The sequence below is a fragment of the Miniopterus natalensis genome, chromosome 12 (assembly GCF_054644295.1).
Source record: "Miniopterus natalensis isolate mMinNat1 chromosome 12, mMinNat1.hap1, whole genome shotgun sequence".
Classification (NCBI taxonomy): domain Eukaryota; kingdom Metazoa; phylum Chordata; class Mammalia; order Chiroptera; family Miniopteridae; genus Miniopterus; species Miniopterus natalensis.
The window spans coordinates 71,059,811-71,086,372 of NC_142092.1; the positions used below are offsets into that span (position 1 = coordinate 71,059,811).

Below are 26,562 nucleotides of genomic sequence, written 5' to 3' on the forward strand. Positions count from 1 at the left end.
ATCGCCGCCTTCTTGGAATTTCCTTTTCTAGCAGAGGAGACAGACATTAAATGACTAATTAAGTAACCTTCTTATTTTTTAAAGCTACAGTTGGGCAAAATGTTACAAAAATTAAGTACAGTTTGCTATGAAATCAGCGTAGCATTTGGGGAATGGGCCAAGCCCAAGGGGTCATGGGAATCTTTCTTTTTATTGCTTTTTTTGGGTAAATACTTAGATATTTATATCCTTGAATTGATTGTTTTTAAACACAAACAAAAGCAACCTATACCCTTGTTCTGCCCCTTGCTTTTTATTTTGGACATTTAAGTAATATAGATAAAAATGTAGCACCCCATCCTCATTACCCCAATTAAGAAAGAAAAAAATCACAGCTATAGGAGAAACTGGCTCTGTACTTGTCCCTAATCCCTGAATTTGCCAATTTAATCCCCATACCTATGTTCATAGTTTTACTCATATGTATCCATTGAGAAAAGATACATAAAATTGTTTGTGGATTTTAGACTTAATATACGTGGTGTCATCATGTGTACATCCTTTTGTCTAGGGAAAGCTTTCTTGAAGCAGTGATGTTCCAGCCAAGCGCTGAAGGATGGAAGGAGGCGAGGAGGAGGGGAGGCAGCAGAGAGTGCTCTGAGACACAGGGACTTGGGTGCTGTCAGACCTTGAGCCAAGGGAGGGAGTGTGGCATGTTTGGGGGACCAGAAAAGGGCACATGTGGCTGGAGCACAGAGTTGGAGGAGAGGTAAAAGGTGACGCTGTGGGGAGCAGGACCTGGCGGTGCAGGGACGGTGGTTCCCCTTAGCTATTTTTTCTCTGTCGTGAAGGCGGTGGGAGCAGGCGGAGTGGGCAGCAGCGACCTCCTGAGCGTATGCTCTGGCCTAAAACGTGTAATCATGACTCCAGCCTGCCATTGTCATGAAGTTCCATTTTCTGTGATTTTTTTTTTCCTCCCAAGGCTAGTGTTTAAAATGCTTTGCAAAAATAAGCCGTTGTTGTCAAGTTTCCCTCTAGGAATAAAATGGAAGGCGAGTCGAGCAGATGGGAGATCCGCACTCCAGTTTTTGACAAGAAAAAGAAGAAGTATTCTGTAGATAAGGAGAGACACAGGACGCATGCCCAGGAAGGTTTCAGAGACGTCCCCCCAGCAAGCGAACAGTCTCACAAAACGAAAAAAAAGAGAAAGGACCGCCAGCATTTGGCCTCGTCTGCTTGGAAAGCACCAGAGCTCCTTGAGGAGCCCGAAAAGGCCGCTTCTGCAGCCAGAAGGCGGAGGAGCAGCGCCCCGGGGTTACAGGACGAGGCGGGCGTGTGCGTCCTGGTGGACAAGGCGAACATCGAGAACACGTCGAAGAGCCGTAGGAGGAATGTTGACATCGTTTATGTTGACATGAGCAAGGAACAGGAGGCAGCCAGAGCGCCCGGAGCCGCTGAGCCGCGTGCAGTTTCTAAGCGACATGAAGATGAGTCGGAAGAATCACGCAGAAAAGTGAGGGAGGAAAGGAAGAAGCGTAGGCGGGAAGCTGCGCCCTGCGATGCGGGGCTGGGAGACCTGGGCTCCGGTGCCAGGGCCCTGTCCCAGCCCGAGTCCCTGCTCTCTGTGGGCCTCGAAGGCGCGGTCACACAGCTGCCAGGGGCTGCTCAGAAAAAGCCTAAGAAAAGAAAGAGAAAGATTTCACGTAGCCAGGAATCTGAGGGTCCCGAGCCTGGGACCTCGGAGGGCTCGCAAGTGGTCCCAGGTGCGGGGCCTGCAGAGGGCTGGGAAGAGCCCTGCAGGTTAAAGAAAAGGGCTAAGAAAAAGAGGCGGAGGTCTTCTGCTGAAAGCGCCCCAGCTTCCGGCGGTGGGCTCTCGGGGTGCCCCACGAGCTTCAGGGACCCGCTCCTCGACTCACTGGAAGGCACCGGCTCCTCGATTGAGGAGAGCATGACACCCCGGCCGCGAGAGGAGCCAACCCAGGAGTGTCCGCAAGAGGTGCAGAGGTAACGCGGCCTGTCGTGCCTCCTGAGGGCGTCTGTCTTCTGTCCAGGTTCTGCCTGGGGCCTCTGTTCAGCACATCCCTGTAAATGGCAGGAATCCCAGAGATAGGCCAGGAAACGTACAGCGCCCTCTGAAAACTGTGGACCCTTTTCTTAGACAAATACACACAATTTCTTTTCCAGCTTCCTGTCTGAGTAGTTAGTTGATACAGTCAAACTTACGAAGAGGAAATTTGAACATTTGGCAGACAGTTTGGGGATGAATTAGTGATTGATACATAGAAAACCATGCAAAGGGGAAATGTGGCTATTACCACAGTAAAAATAACTGTAACCATGGAAACCCTGGCATTGATTTAACTAATTAGTAACCATTATTATAAAACTTAACTCATTGGAAGGGTCGGGGAGAGGTGTCTATGGCGGTAGCAGAGGGCTTAGCTTATTAGGAAGTCCGCATCTAAAACAAAATTCATTGAGAAATAGTAATGTAAGACATAATCTCTGGTGGAAGCAGTGTAGGGCTACACGTCTACCTTGTGGGCAGCCTCTGAAGTATGGATCCGAGTTAGCAGTTACACCCGAGTTCAGACATCCCCAGCTGAACCACCTCTCGTCAAAGTGAGAGTCATTTCAGGAAAAAAATTTAAAAGCTACTAGGGCAACTGATGTCTTAACACTAATCCAATTCCCCCTTTAGGTTAGGACCTGCAGATGAAGAAAACAGCGTGGAATGGGCTAGAGATTCTGAAGCTCGGCATTTGTCTGAAGACTCGGAGGGTGCAGACGTGGACCTGGCCTCTGCCGTGCGGCAGCTCCGAGAGTTCATCCCCGGCATCGGGGAGAGGGCGGCCACCACGATTAAGCGCATGTACCGGGATGACTTGGGACGGTTCAAGGAGTTCAAAGCGCAGGGTGAGCTTGGGAACCTCGGTGCTGTTGAACTTCCCTCCAAGCACAGCTGGCCCCTTTCTTCTGTGAACATTCAGTTTTATAGATTCACAAGAACCGTTCTTCAGCTACTTTCAGTTTTATTTCCATCCAGGATTGTGTTTTTTTAAAATTGAATTTATTGAGGTTAGCTTGGTAAATAAGATTATATAGGTTTCAAGTGTACGCTTCTATAGCACATCCCTCCAGAATTATTATCCGAGCTGTAAAACGAGCCCAGTGAAGTGCACTGGTTTCCCCTTTGCCTGGCTCTGCTGGGGGTCAAGGAGGTTGGCTGGTTGTGGCCTGGGAAGGATACGGAAGTGAAATAAAATTAAGTACATTAACTCATCAACTTCGATGAGGTGTGATTTCTTTCCCTGAGACTAATTTGAGGGTGAGCTGGTGGAGTGGGCATGGTGTCAAACGAGACCCAGCCTGGTTCCTCCTGGATTGCATTGTGTTGCAAGCACCTCCCAGGAAGCTGATTGGATTTGAGGATAAACTGCGAGCGTGAGGCCACGTGCTAACTGAGCAGTTTGCCGAGTGCTGCTGTAAGGTCCAAAACCTCTGGCCATCAAGAAAGAAAAGGGGCAGTCGTGGGAAAGATGAGCTTTGAAAACTAGACAGATTTATAGAGCAGGGTCTATAGAACGATCCCAGCTTTGTATATTCTGTGCTGAAATTTTTAGAGTATTTTATAAAAGATATTTTAGAAATAAGTCAAAGAATAGAAATACACTGTATAACGCAGTCAGCATGTAATGAAACGTGAGTGCTTTGAGTTTCTAAGAGGAATAGACTGTCAGGTGCAGTGACATTGTCCCCCCATACATGTGCGTGGTGAGCATACGTGTGACGTCCATACCAGCCAGTCCACAGGCAGCCATGGGGGGCAGCGTGGCAGAGGAGAGTGAAGGCGGCTTTTCTCAACTTTTATTTCTATACTCTCAATTTTTAATGAATATACATTCACTTTTTTTTTTAATATCTTTATTGATTTCAGAGAGAGGAAAGGAGAAGGGGAGAGAGAGAGAGAAACATCAATGATGAGAGAGTCGTCATTGATCAGCTGTCTCCTGCACCGCCCCCCACTGGGGATCAAGTCTGAAACCTGGGCATGTGCCTTGACCAGGAATCAAGCTGCGATCTCCTGGATCCTAGGTCGATGCTCAACCACTGAGCCACGCCCGGCCGGGCACATTCACTTTTTAATATAAAAGAACTATTTTAATAGATTGATGAGTAAGGAAGGTCCCTTGGAATGGGATGACCTTGGGAGAGGAGTGTGGCTTGAGCTGAATCGGAAGGACAGCTGAGTTCCACAGCGGGGACCAGAGACTAAGCTGTAGCGCGCGAGCCAGGCTGCTCCCGGTAGGGATGGGCAGGGACAGGCTGGCGGGCCCCTGCATTGTCACCGCTGAGGAGCTAGTGCTGGGTTCGCTTTCATTCATTATTGACAACACATACTTTCTTTCCCTCCCCAAATCCTAGGTGTCGCCATTAAATTTGGCAAGTTTTCTGCAAAGGAAAATAAGCAGTTAGAAAAAAACGTGCAAGAATTTCTGTCCCTGACTGGAATTGAGAATGCGGACAAGCTGCTGTACACGGATAGGTACCCAGAGGAGAAGGCCGCCATCACCGACCTCAAGAGAAAATACGCATTTAGACTGCACATTGGTGAGTCCAGAGTTGTCACTTGACCACCCTCGACCTCTCACCTCATATGGCACCCATGGTGGGTGCTCAGCATAGTGCCAGGCCCTCGGCGCATGGGGACCAGTGTTCTCATTGGCAGCCTGTGTTTGGGGGATCAGGAGTGTGTTCATGCCTCCCAGGTATAGTGCTTTACAGATGTGAGCAAGAATGAGATGATCAACTTCTAGCTGTCCGGCTTGGTAATAACTTTGCTTTTGGTTTCCCTTTCTGTTCTTTGTGGCCTATGTTTTGCACTTACCACACAGAGCACATCCTATAGGCACCAGGGTCTCCTGAGTGTTCTAAGTGTGGCTGTGTATGTGCCCGGTAGCTGGAACCCTTCCTGGAGGTGATGTTTGGAAGTCAGGGTCATGAAACGATACAGCATTGGCCTGGAAAAACCTCTCAGTTATAAGGAGGTTAATTTCTGAGGTGGTCTCTGGAGAGCTCCCAGGAAAACGGAAGAGCGAGCCGTGTGGGGGGCTTGTTTCATCTGCAGGGAGCGAGGAAAGCTTAATCGTTTGGAAAGTTTCCTATGCAGAGCGGGTGGCACGTGTCCCCACTTTAGCCCCCCTTTCTCCAATTCAAATTATGTGAATGTTACTCTGCCTTATGAGGGTCTTTTCCATGAGTTTCAGGAGGCCGGAGCTGGAGCCGCTGCATACACAGCATCTAGTTTTCAGACGTCTCCAAGAAATTGGGTTGATTATGTACATCCGCTTTCCTCGACAGCTCCCTGCAGGACATGGTGACCCAGCCTTGCCACGGGTCTAGGGTAGTTAGTGCTATTGAAAGGGCTGTTCTGGGCCCCTTTATAGCTGTGACCACTTCATGCCACATGCCCACTGATCACCTCTCTGACTTTAGGTAAGGGCATCGCCCGGCCCTGGAAACTCGTGTACTACCGAGCCAAGAAGATGTTCGATGTCAATAATTACAAAGGCAGGTAAGAGCTACGTCTTAGCAGCTGGACACAGAGTGTCTCTCTGGTCTGTGCTGACACTAAATCAAAATGTCCACACGCCAGGTTAGAGGTAAAGGCACGAAGATCCGTGTGAAACCAGGTGTGTCTCGGTGTCAGGTGGTGTCTTCTTGGCTCATTTCCATTTCCACTCTAACCTCGTGTGGTCTCCCCTGAGTCCTCACTTTTTCCTTATACTTTCATTTCCACACTCACTGTGCTCTACCTCTTTCTGTCACTCAGGAAGTCTGTCTGCTAACTCGTGAGTGCCTTGTGAACCCGGCGTTCCTTCTGGGGGCGACATGCCCCTGAGCACTTAGCCTGGTTCTCAGGTTGTCAGTAGATATTTGAAGGTGGAGGTTGGCACCAGTACGAGGTCACATGAATGTGATTCAGAGATTAGATTCTACGCAAGTGCTTATGTGGCGATAGTCATTCTTTCCTCCCTTTTTCCTAAATAAAATATCCACTTACAGTTTGTTTCCAACATTCCAAGTAAAACCAGTGTAGGTGAAGTGTGGGCTGTGGGGAAGCCCTCTGCTCCAGGACGAGGGGACGGGTGTGAGAGCGTCAGCTCCTCCTCTGAAGGCTTGAACAGCGGCCAGCGGCTCCCCAGCTGGACGCCCTCTGTGAGGCAGAGTTAGTGCTTCCAGCAGGGCCAACTGGGTTCTACCGAGCTACATGATTTGAAACCAACACGTGTGTTATCTGAACTACAAATATTGATATGACCTTGGTTTCTTTTAAAAAATTTTTTTACCAATATAGGCCCAACTGCTGTGGCTCAGTGGTTGAGCATTGACCCAGGGACCAAGAGGTCACCAGTTCGATTCCCAGTCAGGGCACATGCCCAGGTTGCGGGCTTGACCCCCAGTAGGGGAGTGTGCAGGAGGCAGCCGATCAGTGACGACTCTCTCATCATTGATGTTTCTCTCTCTCTGTCTCTCTCTTTCCCTTCCTCTCTCTGAAATCAATAAAAACATTAAAAAAAATTTTTTTTTTACCAAAAGAAAAAATTAGCCTTATGTAGAGGAAAGGTCCCCCACACAGGCTGACATCCATCCTACCCTTGGAGCCAAGCCCCAGTTTTAGACAACTGAGGACAGAACTTTAAGGGAAGTCCTAAAGATGACATTTGAAATCAGACTTAGAAGAATTCTTTTGGGAAATGAATGGTGATAGGTGAGGGAACATTTTCCTACCTGTGATGTAAGTGTGGGAATGAAATTTTTAGAATAATGAAAGTCTGTCATTCTAATAATAAAGTTCACTCAGTTATTTGTACCATATTTTTTGCGTTGTGGTCACTGTTTACCTTTAGAACATTTTTCCAACTTAAGGAATTCTTAATTTAAAAAAGTGTAGAAAGTCAAAAATAAAGAATTTTAATGTTTCCTTTTTTTTGTACATGCAGTCTGGCATTCTCTTTTTTGCTGCTTCAAGGGTGCCCTTAAGTTTTTTTTAATCTCAGAAAGATCCCAATTGCCTTGAGAAGGAAACTACTAGAAGGCACAGTTCTTAATAGCGAAGGGCTCAAGTCTGTTTACCGTACTCTGAATGCGGCGAGCGTTGTAGGCACATTAAGAAATTTGTGCAGTATTGTGGGTGAAGTGTGGGGCCTCTAGGGCTTAGATGGGGATGTCCTGATCCCATTTGGCTCTGGCCACTGTACTGAGCCTGGCCTCTGGCCTGGACTGTGGGGACAGATTGATACGGTGACCACAGTGGAGATGCCTGGATAGAAAGTGACAGCAGCACTGGTCATCGGACAGCCTTCCCCTTGGTCATCGGACAGCCCGCCTCTCCAGCTTTCCCAGGACTACAGGGGACTGTGATGACAACGGTCTTTAATCTTGTAGTTAGTGCAGAGTTGTTGCAGCCTCTGGGTGGTAGGCAAGCCATGGCCAGGGTATCTTTTTCTCCTGCAACAAGTCATTATTAACTGGGAGCGATTGCTTCATGGGTGCACGGTGCCCTTTGGGGGTGATTAAAGCCTAAAAGCGAGATAGAGGTGATTAAGGCACAACATTGTGAACCTGCTAAATGTCACTGAATCGTACTCTTTAGAATCATTAGTGTTGTGAATTTCGCCTAATTACAAAGTAAATTTTAAAACAGAATTATAACGTGTTCCTTTTGTCGTAGGTACAGCAAAGGAGATATGGAGAAGTTAAAAATATACCACTCCCTCCATGGCAATGACTGGAAAAAGATTGGGGACTTGGTGGCTCGAAGCAGCCTCTCCGTTGCCCTGAAGTTCTCCCAGATCAGCAGTGGTGAGTTGTGGTCTCTGGTGCCCACCTGGGTGAATGAACGAGCCCCACCAGCTGTCGGCCACCATGACCCAATGCCCAGGAATCGTTGCACCTGTCTATAGAGCAAGCTTTTGCTTTTTAAACCATCTTCTAACACTGATTTATTTCACTTCCTCCTGTGACATTATGAAACCGTGACCTTTAGTCACAAGACTGATGGCTACCACACCTCAGTTCTGTCGCTTTCAGCGCAACTGTGACTGCTGCCCAGTGGACCGATTCCAAGGAGGCTGGGCGGAAGAGGCCCTCCCCCAGCTGGCAGGGAAACTTGGGGAAGGAGGGGTGCAGCTCAGGGACTTTCCCCCAAACCAGTGTTGCTGATCTCCTGTCTCTTTCTCTTTCATCAAAAGCTTCCTCACTTATATTCTTCACATGAAAAAATCCTGTTGCTTTAAGGGGACAGTCTTTAGTGGCTGTCACTGTTAGCACAGGGCTCCCATGTCCGCCATGTGGGCAGGCGCTGATTCTAAAAATGGATCCACCACCACTGTAGTAGCTTCATTTTAGTTTGTGTGTAACTATCTGATAATCTTACCTTCTTAATTGAGATGTTTCCCATTGTCTTCTGAAAGTGTCTGACTTACCTCTTTTTTTCAGACTTTACTTTTTTAGAGCAGTTTTGGGTTCACAGTAAAATTGAGAGGAAGGTACAGAGAATTTCCACATGCCGCCTGCCCCCAGTGCACAGCCTCCCCCACCATCAGCCTCCCCCATCAGAGGGGTACGTTTGTTAGAGTCCACGAACCTACACAGACACGTCCTAATCCCCTGGAGTCCAGAGTTGGCATCAGGGGTCATCTTGATGTTGTACATTCTATGGGTTTGGACAAATGTGTAAAGACATGTATCTGTCATTATCATTTCGTTTGTAATATTTTGTTTGAAAGAAATAGATTAGCCACTCTCAGACCATCCTTTGTATCTACAGAAAGAAACCATGGCGCTTGGAGTAAGACGGAAACCCAGAAACTAATCAAGGCTGTTGAAGAAGTGATTCTAAAGAAAATGTCTCCCCAGGATTTAAAAGAGGTAGATTCTAAACTCCAAGAAAATCCTGAGGGCCGCCTGTCAATTGTTCGGGAAAAACTCTACAAGGGCATATCTTGGGTAGAAGTCGAAGCCAAAGTAGAAACCAGAAACTGGATGCAGTGTAAAAGTAAGTGGTAAGTTTTAAGGCTTCTTTTGTAAATTTCAGCAAGTCTCTGTCTCCCTCTCTGCACAGTTTTTGCAGAGTGGGCAGATGGGTGGGGTTATAAGAGTATCTGTGTCCCCCATGTGGAAAGCCTTCCATGCCAAGAACCGCACCCCTCGTTTGCTGCTTCAGCTCCTGAGTGTCAGCATCTGATTTAAGTTAGCACTTGACCAGCCCTGACTCGCTGTACGGCTTCCTCATAGGAACTTGAACCTTTTTAATCCTGAACACAGACTTCTGATTTCTTCAGTCTGTCCCCTTTTAAGTCTTTGATAACAAGGTGGTTTTCTGTTTGTAGCATTAAAAATAAAAAATCTAACATTCAGGGGAGAAATCACAAGCACAGTGATCAGGGGTAGCTCTGCCTTTTAAATATTGCTGTCACACCCGCGTCCATCTGCCTTTGCCTAAAGTGGGGAGCCCTGCTCTTCATCTTAGAATGTCAGGTGCATCCGTTGCCCCAGGCACCTTCAGTCCTGAGCGTTCTGCACATTCTTGGCCTCGTGTAGCTTTTCCCACCTGGAGGTTCTCTGAGCTGGCCCTGGAAGCAGGGCTCCCAGGGCTCAGGACCCACCCCTGCACAAAGGAAGCTCGGGCATCCTGACTGTCAAACAAGAAGGCGGTTCTGAGCACGCATACTTTATGCTAAAAGCAAACTCCTAGATTATACTGTTTCTTGTTTGTGCACCTTACATTCCACTGTAGAGTTGTTTATTTTAATAGAAGACTAGGCTCGGAAATACACTCCAAAGAACAGATAACGTTTGGGGAAAAGTGTGTAAGAAGGAGGAACCAGAGCCCTCCCCACCCCTACATTTTAGCCTAAGAAAAGGGTGGGTTGTGAGCCTTAGTCGGAGGGTTGATGGTCAGTGTTAAAGAAAGTAGACCACCTTCAGAGTCAACGAATTTAAACAATGTGTGAGACTTGAGTCTCAATTTGAAGAAAAAAGCAGGACACTTGCAGCCTGAACATACATTTACTTCATGTATCATTGAAATGACCTCAAGTGACAGTTCAAAGCAGTGAATGAGGATGGCTGTTAATAAGAACATGGGTGCCATCGCCACGTGTGTGCCACGTCTCTCCCATCAGGAAGGTGAATTGCCCTGGCTCAGTGGTTGAGCATCAACCTGGGATCCAGGAGATCACAGTTCGATTCCTGTCAGGGCACATGCCGGGGTTGCGGGCTTGATCCCCAGTGGGGGGCGTGCAGGAGGCAGCCGATCAGTGACTCATCATTAATGTTTCTCTCTCTCCCCCTCTCCCTCTCTGAAATCAATAAAGATATTTTTTTTTAAAAAGTGAGTGTGGTAGCTAATGACCTGGCCATCAGATTGTGACATTTTTCTGTGCAAGACAAGGACCTTTTTAAATAAGTTGGATTGCTCCTCTCTTTAGGACCTTAGGTCATCTTCCCGATAGCCGTTAGCTTTGCACCTTAGAGGAATCCTCCGATCTTCCAGGACTTCACTAAATTGTCCCATGTTCCAGCAGCTGGAACGGGAGTCAGAGTGACATCCTTGTGTGTATAAATAAGACTAAACCGAGTTTACAAAGAGTCCCTTAGCACCTGCTGATGGCTTATTCTTTTCGCCTTTTAAACTTGTTTATTGTGGAAGTTACCACACAAACGTAGGGCTCCTTGTATTCATCATCCAGGTTCAGTAACCACTGCTGTCTATCATTTGGTGTGCCCTGTCCCACTTTTTTTGGAAAACAGGTATATTGTGGGTGGTGGCAGATGTGGGCAGGGATGAGTTGCAGATCTGGAAAGTGGTTCTGAGGCAGGAGCTTAGATGAGAAAAAGATAGGGAACCGGAACAGAAGCTGTACCCTTGAAAGTGAGCTGTGCTTTTCTTTCTTTTGATGCAGGACGGAGATTCTCACCAAGAGGATGACAAATGGCCGGGACGTGTACCGCGGAGTGAACGCCCTGCAGGCCAAAATCAACCTGATCGAGAGGTGCGTGTGGGAGCGGCGCCGGCTCGCTGCCGCTCTGCCAGGGCGGTGTTCAGCCGCAGGCCGCGCGGGGGTGCGCGGTGCAGGCCCCTTCCAGCCCCTGCCCGTGTACGACGGTGTTTCCCTTGCGTAGGTGGTTCGTCCTAAACGAGCATGATGGTGATAGTGCCTGCCCCCGAGTGCTCCTGGGAGGAGTGAAAGGTGCATGGAAAACCTACCACATACGCAACAAATACAGTTATCTTAGCCTCGGGAGGTTTTCCCTCCGATGTTAGTTATTTCCCCCCGGCCGCGCCCTGCTGCTCTCCATCACGTGCAAGTCGGTGCCGCTGGGGCTGGGCCTTTGAGTTCTGGGCCTCGCAGAGCCCCCTGTCCTGAAGGAAGGGGGTCACGGGTCTGTTTCCAGAAGCCTGTGAGATGGACTGGGCTCCAGTTGAGTAAGAAACAGTAAAGAGCAGACAGAAGGAGGCTCTGGATTCTGTGCCCCCCCCAAGTCCAGCCGTGTTCCCCCTGCTCATCCTGAACCCGCTGTAATGTTGCTGGCGTGCCTCCCCGTGTTCCCACCAGAGAGACCCCATAGATGAGCGGAGCCGAGGAGACATCCCATGTTGGGCTGCCCAGGTTCCGGTGTCGGTACCGCCTGGCAGTTGTGAAACCTTGACCCAGGGACTCAGGCTCTCAGCCCCATCTCTGCGGCTATAGAGTGGAGGTAGCCCCCCCGAGCTCCTCAGGGGCGCTGAGGGTCAGTGAACTAGTGAGCGTCATGTGGTGTGTGCTGAGCACACAGGTCCTGCTTCTGTGTCTGCACTGGGGTGAAAGTGCGTTTTTACCGTGACAAGCACCATGGTGTGGGAGGATACCAGATAATGGGGAGGTGCAGAGGGCTCGGGAGGAGGAAGGGTGGCTTTCCAGGCCGTAGCCCACTAACTTAGTCACCTTGGGCTCACCTTGGGCTAGTGGTCTTACCTCGCTGGGCCTGTGCAACAAGGGAGCCGGCACCAGTGAATGTGCATCCCCGAAGATGGCCGTTGTGCTGATGTTTGCTTGAAAACTTCAATTTTATGATTTCTCATAGGTTGTATGAAATAAATGTGGAGGATGCTAATGAAATAGACTGGGAAGATCTGGCTGGTACCATAGGGTAAGACTGTCTGTTCATATTCATGCTGCATGTGGGCTTATCTGGAAGTTGTGTTTATGTGCGTGTGTATTTTGAACCCCCACTCTGCCCCCACAGAAGGCACCTTGGAGGAGTGAATGGAGTGAGTCCAGAGCCTCAGAAGCTTCAGAGAGCTGGCGCGTTGTGAGACTAGTAGAGAGCCCCACGGGCCCTTTGCCCCCTTTGCCGGTAACCAGCAATTTGCAACATTTGCGTTACCCACCCCTACTCCCTTCTCCAGGGTAATTAAATGCTTCCCTTAACCATTTGAGCGCTGGTGGTGGGCGGCGTGTCCTAAGGGTGTCATTCTACAGCTGTCATGCTGAGGAAAGTTGACTTTGACAGTGCTGCTCTATAAACACTGTCCACATTCAGACGTCACCACTTGTCCCAGTCCTGTCCTTTCTCCCAATCTGAGATGCAGTCCAGGATCACAGGCTGCGTGTCCTGTCTCCTCGTGTCCGTCAGTCTGTAGAGTTGAAATGTGGGGGGAACCTCCCTCCGCTGGAGTGTCTGATGGTTCCTCCCGGTTACGTTAGGGCTTTGGATTTCAGTCAGGAACGTGCTGAGTGCAGTTCATCACTCACATTGGGAGGCCCTGGGTCTGGTTTGGGCCAGTTTGGCTCTGCTGGCACCTGTCACGTTTCGCCGCTGTAGTTTTTATGCAGTTGCTTTTGGTGGCGGTTTCCTCCTGGTGATGAGAAGGCTGCTGGGAGAGATTTTGAGACGGGAGAGCCTGTTGCTCTCTCGCTTCCCTCGTGGTCTCGGCGCGGTGCTCATTTGCACCCGAGGAGAGAGTGCCCCCGTGTGCATGAGCTGCCTGCCTTTCCTGGAGCCCGCGGTGCTCCTTTGCACCCCAGGAGAGAGTGCCCCGTGTTCGTGAGCTGCCTGCCTTCCCTGGAGCCCGCGGTGCTCCTTTGCACCCCAGGAGAGAGTGCCCCCGTGTGCATGAGCTGCCTGCCTTCCCTGGAGCCCGCGGTGCTCCTTTGCACCCCAGGAGAGAGTGCCCCCTGTGCATGAGCTGCCTGCCTTCCCTGGAGCCCGCGGTGCTCCTTTGCACCCCAGGAGAGAGTGCCCTGTGTTCGTGAGCTGCCTGCCTTCCCTGGAGCCCGCGGTGCTCCTTTGCACCCGAGGAGAGAGTGCCCCGTGTTCGTGAGCTGCCTGCCTTCCCTGGAGCCCGCGGTGCTCCTTTGCACCCGAGGAGAGTGTGCCCCGTGTGCATGAGCTGCCTGCCTTCCCTGGAGCCCGCGGTGCTCCTTTGCACCCGAGGAGAGAGTGCCCCGTGTTCGTGAGCTGCCTGCCTTCCCTGGAGCCCGCGGTGCTCCTTTGCACCCGAGGAGAGTGTGCCCCGTGTGCATGAGCTGCCTGCCTTCCCTGGAGCCCGCGGTGCTGCTGCCCTTGCACTTGCGCCAGGCCCGCTCCTGAGGAGAGGCCACTGTGCTCAGTGTCCGGGTGGCTTGCTCAGTGACCGAGGGAGAGCTAGCCTGCTAAGCACAGTCCTCTGTGCAGATTGCTGAGGGTCACGGGGCACAGGTGTTGGTGGGCTTTGGGAAGTGGGTGTTGAGGGATTGTTTGGCGTTTAGTTTGGAAGGCGGACAGGAGCATGGCTGCTGGTGCAAAGTTGTCATTGACCCATCAGAAATGGTTTAAACTGGTTCGGTGGTCAGTTTATTATACTTTGGGAAGTGGCCAAAGAGCAGTACCTCTTTTTAACTTGGAGAACTGGAATCTTTTAGTGACAGGCCCTGCCAGGAATTACGGGCACATGCTAACCTATCAGTTAGAACCCTTTCCTTCCCTAGCTCCCCTGTGGGGTGGGTCCCTGAGGGGTGACAGTGTCAGGTGCTTAGAAGGAGGGGGACCTTGCTTTGTACCCCACCAACTTGCGTTCTGGGGGCTATGTCCAGAGAGCCCACCCTTTGTACTGTCAGCCTACTTTTTAAAATCTGACTTTTCCAATAAATTTTTGTGTATTTTGTGACATTTCAGATCACATGTCTTAAATGGGTTTTTAATGATTTTAAGTAAAAATTAGATGTATATTTTATAATTTTTTAAAAATTGATTTTTGAAAGAGAGAGACCTCAATTTGTTGTTTCACTTATTTATGCGTCAGTGGTTGATTCCTGTTTGTGCCCTGACTGGGGATCAAACCCACAACCTTGGCGTTTGGGGACGACGCTATAGCCAACTGAGCTACCTGGCTCATGTATATTTTTAAAATGGATTATTCTACTTGAGATTTATAAGTCTCAATGCTGTAACATGGAGATTATGGCATCTAGTCAAATACTGTTTGAAATAGTACACCCTCAAAGTTTTACTAGTGAATTAAAACAGTGAAAAATAATTGAAAGTTCATTATCTCTAGGTTTTTTAAAGCGTCCCTTGTGAATCATTTAGGCAGGATTTAAAGACAGCATTTTCACCTAATGAGACATAACACCTACTGAGTTTGGCAATGTCTAGACCAAGTATCGTCTGAGCCTGAGCTGGGTCGCAGAACATCACGCCAGCACGTGGCCTTGTGGGAAGCGGGTGGCGTGGTGCCCTGGAGTCAGAATGACCTGGAACTTATTTAGCCGTCCTCAGGCAGGTGGTTCCGGCCTTGTCTCGGTTTGCTCACCTACACACTGGCTTAATAGGACCCAATGGGGCCCTGAGGAGGTGACGCAGGGCAGACTCAGCCTGGTGCCTGGTGCTCTGTGTTCAGCTAGTGGTCGCTGTGATGAAGAGGTTGAAGGAGCCCGCCCATCTTTTGCCTCTATGTCGTTAACAGATAAAATTGTCTGTGGTCATCATTCTAACTGATAGATTAGCTAATTATTGAAACAAATACGTCACACTTTCATTGTTTAAGAAAAAGTGTCCAGGAGTGAAGTTAGTGGTTTTCACTTTAGAAACTGTAAGATGTGGATGTTTTGGTTTTACTTACTATAAAGTGAAAATGTATGTGAGTCACAAAACAGCATCAGCATCTGCTTTTTTAAGCTTCACAAAATAAAAAACTGGGGCCCTCTGCATTTGAGTGGTGACAAGTGTGTATTGATCCTAAGTGTACTGATTAAGAGTGTAGAATTTGGAGTCAAATCACCCGTGTCCAAACTTGCCCTGTATTAGCTTGCACAGCTTCTCTGCCTCAGTTTCCCCATCTCTCAAATGAGGGCAGAGAGTCGTGGCCCCCTGATAGAGGGGTCGTGAGGCTTGTGGTTGATTGTGTTTGTGGCCATGACGATTTCACGCTGAGGGTGAGGAAAGCTCCCGAGGTCTACAGACCTCACCTCCGTGTCCCGTTAGCACACGTGCTGGAGTGATCGGCTTTGAACTCACACTAACCTCTTTTAAACTTTTCCTTCCTAAAGGGATGTTCCTCCGTCTTATGTTCAAACTAAATTTTATAAGCTGAAAGCGACCTGTGTTCCCTTCTGGCAGAAGAAGACTTTCCCAGGTCAGTATTTTCAGTATCTGAACGGCTAAGGCCACGGTGTGCAGTGCCATGCGACGGTAGTGCCTTGGGCACATGATGGTCACACCACACACACACACTTCCAGGAAGAACGTAAGAGACCCGCTTCCTTTGCGGCCACTTGTGGGTGGTTTAGATGTGATTCTCAGACCTGGGTTATCAGAGTCATGTGGGCAGCTTGTTAAAAATGTACACAGCGGGGCCTCATCCCTGACATACCAAATGCTGGTCTCCAGGCCAGTTCAGAGGCGGGATTTTCCCTAACAAGCTCACAGGAGCCTCAAGTGGTCTGCCTGGCACCAGAGTTTGGCGACCACTGGTCTGGTGCCCCTCTGCCCTGGGGTGTGTGATGAAACACCTCCTGCATTCTGCAGACGTCACTCCCTGGGTTTGAATCTTGGCCCCTCCCCGACTAAGCCCATGACTTTGGGCAAGTTGCATAACGTCTCAGTGCCTTGGCTTCCTCACTTGAGAAACGGTTCAACAGCAGCGCCTGCCTCATAGGATTTCGAGAGGATTGAGCGAGCGCGTATAAGCAAACCAGTGAGAACAGCCTGGCACAGAAGAACCACACGAGACATCAGCAATGCCCCTGTCCCTTCACCCTGGGGAAAGGTTTTGCACAAGTGACTTCAGAGGTAAACCTTTCTCTTTAGAGATTATCGACTACCTTCATGAGACGAGCCTGCCTCTGCTCAGAGAGAAGCTGGAGAAGAAGATGGAGAGAGGCCGTGCGAGGCTGCAGACGCCTGCGGCGCCCAGGCGCGCCTTCCTGTTCAGGGACATCTTCTACTGCGACAGAGACAGCGAGGACGACGACGACGGGAGTGGGCCGAGTTAGGGGCAAGGTGCTGCGTGTCCATTCTCTGGCTTGGTTGTATTTCTATACATGTGTCGGTAAAGCTGTTTTTAGTGTTGTTGGCTAGTAAAGAAGATGCGGTGGCCAAAGGGCGGGCACAAAAGTGACGGCCTGTGCTGTGGAGCTGAGTCTGTCTGCATGTGAAGAGCAGGAGCAGGGTGTGATTTAACACCTGTCACGTTGGAGACAGTCGCATCGGACGGCTTCTGTGCGACCGCAGAACCCCAGGCCCCCGTGCAGCAGAGGGTTCATGTCCCGTAAACATTTCACTGCGTGGATTCAGCTCTGCATGGATTCAACTCTTCGTGCATTCAGCCATGCGTGGATCCGACTGTTCGTGCACCGGCAGAACGAGGGCATCACTGGCTCACTGTGCACACGGTTTGCTTCCTGCCGCTCACTTGTTTATGTGTCTGTCTAAGGAGATGAGTGTCAGTGGGAAGTCGTGGGCGTGCCATTTCCTCATGCAGGTTTCAGTTCCCGTGCACCTGTCACAGGGTGCTCAGCCTGCCTTCCTGAGTGTGTCCCAGTGTTTAAAGATGTGTATTTTCCGGACATGATGCCCCCTCAGAGCCAGTTACTGGATTCACCTGGTGTCCAGCTGCAGGGAAAAGCTCAGTACTCTTCCATTGCTTCCAGAAACACTGGCTCCATTGGACACGGAAAGATGCCGCGTGGGTGTCAGGCACACTCAAGCCTGCTGGAATTTCAGGGGCTACTCCAGCAGTCGGGAAGCAAAAGCACCTCAGACATTTCAGATAGGATTTCATATTGGGATCTAGGCTGCAAACTTGTTAAGCAGGATGGAGGAGTACACGGGGAGATGGAATCACCCAGTGATGGGCACCTGAGGGGAAGCCACTGCGGCCTAGTGTGCCCCGGCTCCTCCACAGCTCTGCCCCTCCCTGCCACTCAGCCTTAGCAGGAACCTGTCTCCCTGGCGCACATGGCTCCTGCCACCTCCTGCCTTTCAGTTTCTCACAAGTGTCCCGATGGGTAGCCCTGGGCAGGACCCAGCTGGTGGAGGAAGTAAAGTCTCCCGCCTTCTGGCCACATCTGTACCAGCGGCTCCCAGGCAGGAGCATGTGGTAAACAGTGTCCCATCACGGTGGTGGCGCCGTCTGTGCCGAGTGCTCTCTCTGACGTCACCTGTTACGTCATGATGTGATGTGGCTCGTTCATCTGCAGAGCTAGATGCTTCCCAAACCTGCCGTCGCCAGAGAAGGAAGAATGCAACAAGCCAGTTCCAGGTCCTGGGTCACCCGCGTGTCCCCAGCACCCACATAGTGCTGTGCATACAGTACACACTCAGTAAACGTTCAGCAGACAAACGAATATTTTTTTTAGAAAGCATTCAGCCTCGGTCACCTCCTCCCTCAAACAGCTTCCATGCTGGTGGGGATGTAAATTGTATGCTCCTTGTGGAGGACGGTGGGTAAGACAGCTGGTCCGTAAGAATGTACGTGTTTTACGGCCCCACAGTCCCACGGCCCCACGGGGCCTGAAGCGATGGTGGAAGCAGTGCACTGGAACAGCACACATCATGTACATAGGGAAACACGAGTGCTCCTTAGTAGGAAACTCGGTAAGCAACTGTCCTTCCTATAGTGGACTATCATGCGGTGTTAAATGCTGGCAGATTCAGTTAACATAAGAGTTTACATATTTTCTCAATTTTGTAAAAGTAAAAAGAATAAAGGAGATTGTGTATATATAGATACATTAAAACGTGTGGAAAGAATTAAACCCAGCATGCGATGGTCCTCTGGGTGGTGGGACTGCGAGCACATGGGTTAGAACTCTCGATCCGCACGGGCCGGAAAACCAGCCTGAGATCCGTGGGGTCTGGCACTGAAGGCCGACCATCCAGGAGGCACGTTTTACTTCAGGGCCAGACCCGCGGCTCGGTCACCAGGATGTGGCTTCTCCAGAGTCCGCTCACCTTCAGTCCCCCGGGCACAGCACCTGGTGCCCGTTCTGGGGAGAAGGGGCCCCCTCCTGCTCTTGCTCAGGTCCTGGTGTTGTTCCCAATGCCCAGGCTGAAGCTTGTGCCGAACCCCGAGCTCCCGCTATAGCCGGGAAAACAAGGTTGCTTCTGGAACTGGGGTTTAGCACACCCCCTGAATGGCTGAGGGTCAGCTCCCCAGCAGAGGATCGGGGTCCCACGCGCAGAAGCGTGAACAGATTGAGGTGAACCACGAAAGTAGACAACAGCCAGTCGACATTTACCTGTGTCGTGAATGTGACCCAGTACACGTGTGTACTTTGTAAAAGTGATTTTTGTAAGTCACCGATGTCTCCCATGCGCCTCCGGCCATACAGATGTCACCTCTGCCAAGTACCCCGTTTACATGAGAGCCCAGGAAGGTGGGGGGATGGGCTGGGGCAGGGGCAGGAGGGCGGCGGGCGCGAGGGGAACCCGTGGCTTTGGGTGGGGTGTGCAGGGTCCCCGGCACCCCCGAGTCTGCCTGAAGAGGAGGGACAGAGAAGAAAAGCGGCTGGAGGCATGGACTTGTTGGCTCCATGACGCGGACAAGCCCGCTCGGAGCGAGGAGAGGGCACAGGAGGCACCGGCACAGCGGGCGGGTCGGCCCGACGTGAGCGAGGGGAGGAGGGGGCAGGCCCGTGCCCGCAGTGTACACGAGGGGAGGGGAGGCGGGGGCAGGCCCGTGCCCGCAGTGTACACGAGGGGAGGGGGAGGAGGGGGCAGGCCCGTGCCCGCAGTGTACACGAGGGGAGGGGGAGGAGGGGCAGGCCCGTGCCCGCAGTGTACACGAGGGGAGGGGAGGCGGGGGCAGGCCCGTGCCCGCAGTGTACACGAGGGGAGGGGAGGCGGGGGCAGGCCCGTGCTCGCAGTGTACACGAGGGGAGGAGGGGCAGGCGGGGGCAGGCCCGTGCCCGCAGTGTACACGAGGGGAGGAGGGGCAGGCGGGGGCAGGCCCGTGCCCGCAGTGTACACGAGGGGAGGAGGGGCAGGCGGGGGCAGGCCCGCAGTGTACACGAGGGGAGGGGAGGCGGGGGCAGGCCCGTGCCCACAGTGTACACGAGGGGAGGAGGGGCAGGCGGGGGCAGGCCCGTGCCCGCAGTGTACACGAGGGGAGGAGGGGCAGGCGGGGGCAGGCCCGTGCCCGCAGTGTACACGAGGGGAGGGGAGGCGGGGGCAGGCCCGTGCCCGCAGTGTACACGAGGGGAGGAGGGGAGGCGGGGGCAGGCCCCTGCCCGCAGTGTACACGAGGGGAGGGGGAGGCGGGGGCAGGCCCCTGCCCGCAGTGTACACGAGGGGAGGGGGAGGCGGGGGCAGGCCCCTGCCCGCAGTGTACACGAGGGGAAGAGGCGGGGGCAGGCCCCTGCCCGCAGTGTACACGAGGGGAGGGGAGGCGGGGGCAGGCCCCTGCCCGCAGTGTACACGAGGGGAGGGGAGGCGGGGGCAGGCCCCTGCCCGCAGTCTTCACGCTGAGCTCCGCGCGCCGCGCTGCGCGTTCATAAGCAGCGCGCGGCTGTCCGTCGCGGCCCAAGGCTTCGCTGCACAGCCAGGGCCCAGGGCGGCCGCGGAGGCGGCGACGGGGAGCAGGCGAGTCCCTCGGGAGCCCGGGCTGCGCCTCCCAACCGGGGGTCCCCAGGGGGGCAGCGGGCAAGGGGCGCTCATCCCGGGCAACCCCCCTGAACCTGTCCCCAAGGCCCCCCTTTCTCTGCTTTCCAGGGAGTGACAGCAGCCCCGCCGGGTGTCCTGCTGCTGCTTCTGCCTTAAGCGCTCGTTTCACCCTGAAAAACCAACCAGTTTCCCACTCAGACCCAGACACCGACTGTGCCCGGTGCCCCTTCCGCCACACGGGACGCGCCCGGCCCTGCCCCGGCCCGCCAGCCGCCCTCCTGCTCCGGCCGCCATCCCGGGCCAGCGAGCGCGGCGCCGCCAGCTGAGTGTGTGCCGAGCCCTCGGCGCCGTCCGCGCCCTTCCGGGGCTCCCGCAGCGCCGCGGGAGGGGGAAGGGGGGCGGGGGGGGCGGGGCAGCCCCGGGGCGCGACGCGCGCCCCGCACGCGAGCGGCGCAGGCGGGGAGCCAGCGGGCGAAGGTGCCGGAGACGCGCCAGCAGAGAGGTGGGTCCCCGTCCGCATCAGGGGCAAACAGAATCCAAAAAAGTTTTTAAGTCCTCGCCCGAGGTTGCGTTTTCCTTGATTTTTAGGGAGGAGAGGGGGAGGGAGACACCGGTGAGGGAAGCGTGGGGCGGCTGCCCCGCGCCCCAGGCAGGTGCCCGGGGCGCCCCCACCCCTGAGCCCCGGCTGGGGCCACAAGGAAACATTTTTACTAAATCGACGTTAAATGTCTGCGGGCGCGACAGATGCCCGCAAGTTCGGTGGTTTAGGCCGCACGCAGTGGTCGCCTGGCCGCCCCGAAGGTCAGGGGTCCTGTGGAGTCCTTAGAAAGTGGCCAAAGGGGCCGCGGCAGCTGGCGACCCGCTCGCAGCAGGCGCGACGCGTGGCGCCCGACGAGCTGAGGCGCCCGACGAGCTGAGGCGCCCAGAAGCTGAGGCGCCCGACGAGCTGGGGCGCCGACGATTTGAGGCGCCCGAGAAGCTGAGGCACCCGACGAGCTGGGGCGCCCGACGAGCTGAGGCGCCCAGAAGCTGAGGCGCCCGACGAGCTGAGGCGCCCGACGAGCTGGGGCGCCCGACGAGCTGAGGCGCCCAGAAGCTGAGGCGCCCGACGAGCTGAGGCGCCCGACGAGCTGGGGCGCCCGACGAGCTGAGGCGCCCAGAAGCTGAGGCGCCCGACGAGCTGAGGCGCCCGACGAGCTGGGGCGCCCGACGAGCTGGGGCGCCAACGATTTGAGGCGCCCGAGAAGCTGAGGCACCCGACGAGCTGGGGCGCCCGACGAGCTGGGGCGCCAACGAGCTGAGGCGCCCGACTTGCTGAGGCGCCCCGGGCAGGCCGCCGGCGGGTCGGGAAGGCTCCCGGCGCGAAGGTGCGCGAGGCCGTCGATAGGGGGCGCCCCCCGCGCCGCCAGTGGGGACTCGGGGCGGCCAGGCCGCCGGGGCGCGGCCGGGGCGTCCTCACGTCGGGCACGAGGCCGAGGCTCGGGGCGACGCGGCGGCAGCGCCGCTCCTTCCCCAGCACGTTTCCGCTGACCTCAGCCGGCGGGACGGAGAGGGCGAGGGAGGGGTCGCCGAGGGGCCGCCTCCCGCGCGCCCCAGGCTGGGGTCCGCCAGCGACCCCCGCACGGGCCCTGGCCCCGACCCGCGGCCTCCCGGCTCCGGGGCGCGCGCTCGGTCACTGAGCCCCCGCCGGCCGGGCACAGCGTCTCCATCGCAGGACACTTGGAACCGCCGCATCCGCCAGGCGCGCGGCCTAACCCGGGGGCCCACCTGAGGGCGCCCCAGCCCGCGCTCCAGACGCGCCGAGGCCGGGCCCGCGACCTGGGCTCCCCAACAGCGCGGCGGCCCTACGGGGTCGGCCCCTGCTGGGAGTCGGCCCCGCGGCGGTGGGGGGGGGGCGGGGTCAGGGCGCAGCGGCCTCGGGGCACTTTCCGGGGGAAGAAAATGCCTCCTGTCTGGGTGGGAGGCGGTTACGGGAATGTGCGGGGCCGTTGCAGCTCCTGGAGCCCCACGCTTCCGATCTGCGTGTCCTACTGGGTGTCGTCGAGTGTAAGTTACAGCCGACGGGCTGCCGGAGCGAGGGCGGACGGGGTGAAAGCCGTAGGAACTACGACCGGAGCCCCGGGCCGCGGAACAGAGACCCCTTTGAACGCTCGGGGGCTGCCCGTCGGTCCGTCCGAGCGCGCGCTGGGAGGGAGGGGTCAGGCCCGGAAAGGAACGGAAGCGCTGACGTCATGCGTCAACCGCGGACACGCGAAGCTCGCACTGCGCACGTCAAAGCGGCTACGTCGGTGACGGCCTGGTAACAAGGTGTCCTCAGTTGCAACTGTTGCAGTTCGGTCACAGCGCCGGAAGCCTTACGGGCTCCAGTGGGAAAAAGCTGGGAAGGATCCGTCTGAGATTCGGGGTGCTAAACATTTCCGCGGCGCGGCCACGCACATCTGCTGAAGGGTACGGGGCCAAAACGTGTAACTTTTGTAGAGCTGTTTTCGCAGCTTATCTATGGGGGTCCCTACCCCACCTCCCCCCGACGTTTTAATATGGGTGGGCTTTTTTTCCCCATTTAAAATAGTGATTCGTGCCGTTCAAAATAAACATGAATGTTAGCCCCAGGTTGGTATTCATGAATTTTATCACCGCGTTTTCAAGAACACTGCTCCCCAACTGGTTTAAGTTTTGGGCTCCGCAGCTCCGGACTGTACCCCCGGATCAGCTTCGGGGCGTAACCCTGCGTGTAAGACAGCAACTGGCAGAAAAATGCATTCAGAACAATGTCATAAAGTTGAAAAGCAGGCAGAACTTCCTCTATTGCTTACGGATTAAAAACAAATGCGGCAAAATGATAAGGCCCACAGGGGATTCGGAAGCAGGACCAAACCACGGCTTTCGTGGGACCCGGGCACTTCTTGTCTTCATGGGCGCGTTCCGCCTTAAAAGTATCACAAGTCATCTTTTGTGACCAGATTGTTATAAGCACAAGTATATTGTTAAATATTAAGAGATTTTTTCAACCTAAAATTTCGCTTCTTTCCTGACTTACAGGACGTTGAAACGTTTTCACGCGTCCGGAGCCCGAGCTAGCGTGTCTGGCGCGGGCGCGCTGTTGGGCGCTCAGGGCAACGCCGGGCCGCGCGGCGCGAGCCGCCTGGCGCTTCACACCGCTCCTCGCGCAGCGCAGGCTGCAAGGACGCTCAGTGACATGGTTATCTCGGGGGAACAGAAACTCAGGTGATTTTTTTTTTGTCACCTTATCTTTTAAAAAAAAGTTTATTTTTCGTAGTCATCCAGGTCTGTATTTTTAAAAGTCTTACATAAAAATATTATTTAAAGAGGGACGCATGTACAATTTAAAATGCAGTATCGTTTGAAACAGTTTTGTAACTCTCTTAGTTGGACACTTCAACTGACTAGGGCGAAACTACCTCGCGCGGTAGAAAAATCCAGAAGCCGGGAGAATAACGGTTTTCCGCCCTGTGTTCCGACGTCAACTGCCAGATTGGCAAATTAGCATAACGGTCGGCCGCGGGGAGGGGCTTCCCGTCAGCCACGCCCCTCGCCGGAACCTTCCCTCGCCAGAGCCCTCCCGCGTTCCTGGCTTGCCGCCCCTCATTCTTCGGTTGAGGTTCTCGGCGAGACCGTCGCCCGCGGACGTACTGGACCCGGCCGGCCTCAGCCTCCTCTTTGCTTTTCAGCGTTGGTCAGCAGCAGTAATTATCTGGTCTTTCTGCCTTCTCTACGGTACTAGAGTAAAAGCTAGTGGTAGTTGCTCAGCATCGAAGTCGGTAGTTAGGTGTTAAAAAGAAATGGGCAGGCCTTCCGGTGGTGTTTTCACTATGATACTCTGTATTGTTTTCCTTTACAATACTTTAACGTATCCTTTTTATGAAATACAAAGTATATCTACTCCCCCAACCGCAATACTTAATGTATCCCTTCCCTTTAGTACGAAGTGTATCCATGCCTCCAATTACATGTTGATTACGTATCAGGTCTTTAAAAGGAACTCTAAGAAGGAAACAGAATTCCTTCGCAGGCCGTTACACGCCCTCCTGGAACATCTGAGGCGTAGAAAACGGCAAAGAACAGAGGCAGAAGCAGAGAGGTAGGCGCCCGAGTCAGCGGGCGGGTTAGGGGGTCGGGCTGCGCCCCCACGGGGAGGAAGTCCTGAGCAGGGCCGCGTTCACTCGGCGGCGGCAAACTCCGCCCCCACCGCGCGGACGCCCCCGATTGGTGGGTTCGGCAGCTCGGAAGTGACGCCAGAGCCAGGTGTCCGGGTCGCCCGCGGAGCTCGGGCGCGCCTTCCCACGCCCCGCCCCTCTGCGCACCAAAACAAGCGGCGGCGGAGGCGGGGCCTGCGGGCGGCGGACCGCGCCCGGGGGCGGGGCCTTCGCTCGCGGCGCCCGCGGGATTGGCGGCGGGAGAGGACCCACACTTCCGCCCTCGGCCGGCTGCGGGGTGGCGGCATGGAGGCGGGCTGGCGGCCGCCGCGAGGCCGGGCCGGGTGAGGAGAGCGGCGGGCTCGAGGTGGCACAGGTGGGCGCGTGCGCGGCTGGTGCGCGCGGGGCCCCGAGGAGTAACAGTCGCGGCGGCGGCGGCGGCGGCGGCGGCGGGCGGGGGAGGGGCGGCTCGGGAGCACCCCCATGGTGCCTGGTGGGTCGCGCCCTGCTGCCTCTTGCACCCCGGGGTCCGGGCGCTGGGGGCCCTTCTCCTCCCTCCGCGGTGTCTATGGCGCGGAATCGTGGGAGCTGTTTTGGTCTGGGCATCGCGTAGTGTCCTCGGGTGGATGGGGGGTCTCGCTGCAGAAAGTATGGTCCCCTCGACGCCCCTGCCTTTCTCCTGCTCCGGAGTCTCTCCCTTTGGAGAGAGCGCTTTTCCCGACCGGCCGCCTGAGCCCCCCTGGCACCTGAAGGTGATGGAGCGCCGACAGCCGGCAGAGGCGCGCTGTGTGCCCACCCCGCCTTCCTGCCGGCGGGCACCGGGCGCCCGGCGGGCACCAGGCGCGGGGCTCGACGGGAAAGAGCCTTGAAGTTAGGAGGGGGCGTGACCTTTGAAGGGACCGAGGTGAGTCCGTGGCCGACGGTCCTAGGGCGAGCAGGCCTGCATTTTCTCATGGGGCACTTTTGACAAGTGCCTAGGTTCCTGAGTGGGCCCAGCCCCAGGGCCCTGAGTGCCCCCTGTGGAGTCCGAACCGCAGCTGCACCATTTCTTCATTATTTGGGTCCTACAGAGGCAAGTTGTCTATAGTCTCTGTGAGCGGGAGCTTTTTCATCAAATGAAACATCTGGCTCTGCTTAATTGGATTTGTGTGAAACTCAGAGTATAAGTACTGCTTTATCAGTTTTTGTTTCTTGTTTTTCCTTATTTCAGAAATGTTCTTTTGGGAGCAGAGTCAGGGTATGTATGAATGCAAGTCCTCACCCCAGAATCTCGACTGAGAGGATCACATCTCTGTAAGCCATTAGCCCAGGTACTTATTTATTAAGCAAACATTTAAGACATTTTTTCAGTCACCTGATATGTGCCACGCTGGAGTAAAAGTGATTGTACAGAACAGATCTTTACCCTACAGATTCAGAATTGCTGAGAATAGCAGCTCAGCCCACTTGGAAGTGCAGTGATAGAAACAGAGTCCTGAGGCAATGGATAAGAAGGTCCTAGGAGACCGAAGGGAAGGGAGAGGGTGGGTCAGAGGAGCCCCAGACATGATGACACTCAGGGATGGGTTGGTTGCACAAGGGTAGTTCTCACATCTGGCTTTTTATGAGTCACTGGTGGAATTCTTTTAAACAATTGAATCTGAATTTTATCAGTAGTATCTCGCCATCTGCCTTTATTTATGTATTTTAATTTTTAAGCTTCTTTGGTGAGTTTGATGCACTTACCAGGGTTAAGAACCAGGCAGAGGTATGAAGGATGGGTGCTCAAGGGAGATGGATGAGCTTCCGTAAAGGCAGAGACTGCCAAACAGCATGAAGCATCTTCAGGAGAGCAGGTGAGGGTTCCGAATGGCAAGAGCTGATGTTGATGCCAAATGAGGCAGGGCCTTGTGTGCTGAGCTCAAAATTTGAAGTTGATCCCAAGACTGTGGAGGAGTCACTTGTGCTTTTTCTTTGCCCTTTTGCAGCATTTTGGAGGAGGAATTGGTGGTGGGTCAAAACAAGAGGCAGAAGAATCCGTAGATTGTAGAAGAGGCGTGTTCTATAATCCAGACAAATAATGAGAATGTGTTAAACTAAGGCCGTGGCAGTCTCACTGAGAGTAAAGTGCAGGTGTAAGTGAGGAGGTGGGCTCTTTGGAACTCCGAGCAGTGGGGCTGAGGGGGAGAGTATAGGGTGACTGCCAGGCTCCTGGTTTGAAAACTGAGGGGATCGTAATGCCGTGAATACAGAGTACCGTAGTGAAGGGAAGGCCTTTGTTCTTCTCTGGGTCTTTTTACTTGGAGGTGCCTGTCAG

The 26,562-nt window shown here is 54.0% G+C and overlaps 2 protein-coding genes across 2 annotated transcripts in view; both read left to right on the top strand.

Moving 5' to 3' along the window:
- The first annotated feature begins 769 nt into the window (after positions 1–769).
- Positions 770–18,364, top strand: TTF1 (transcription termination factor 1). Its single transcript, XM_016196594.2, has 10 exons — positions 770–1,983; positions 2,681–2,895; positions 4,405–4,590; positions 5,476–5,554; positions 7,715–7,845; positions 8,813–9,047; positions 10,950–11,039; positions 12,112–12,177; positions 15,558–15,643; positions 16,318–18,364. Exons 1-10 carry the CDS (start codon positions 1,025–1,027, stop codon positions 16,500–16,502), a joined length of 2,232 nt encoding a protein of 743 aa, XP_016052080.2. The 5' UTR covers positions 770–1,024; the 3' UTR covers positions 16,503–18,364.
- A 6,956-nt stretch (positions 18,365–25,320) lies between these two features.
- The window catches only part of SETX (senataxin), a 53,928-nt gene continuing 52,686 nt past the window's right edge, over positions 25,321–26,562 (top strand). Inside the window, exon 1 of the mRNA XM_087822992.1 lies at positions 25,321–25,576. The gene's annotated coding sequence lies outside the window, so the exon portion shown is untranslated. The remainder of the gene's footprint in view (positions 25,577–26,562) is intronic.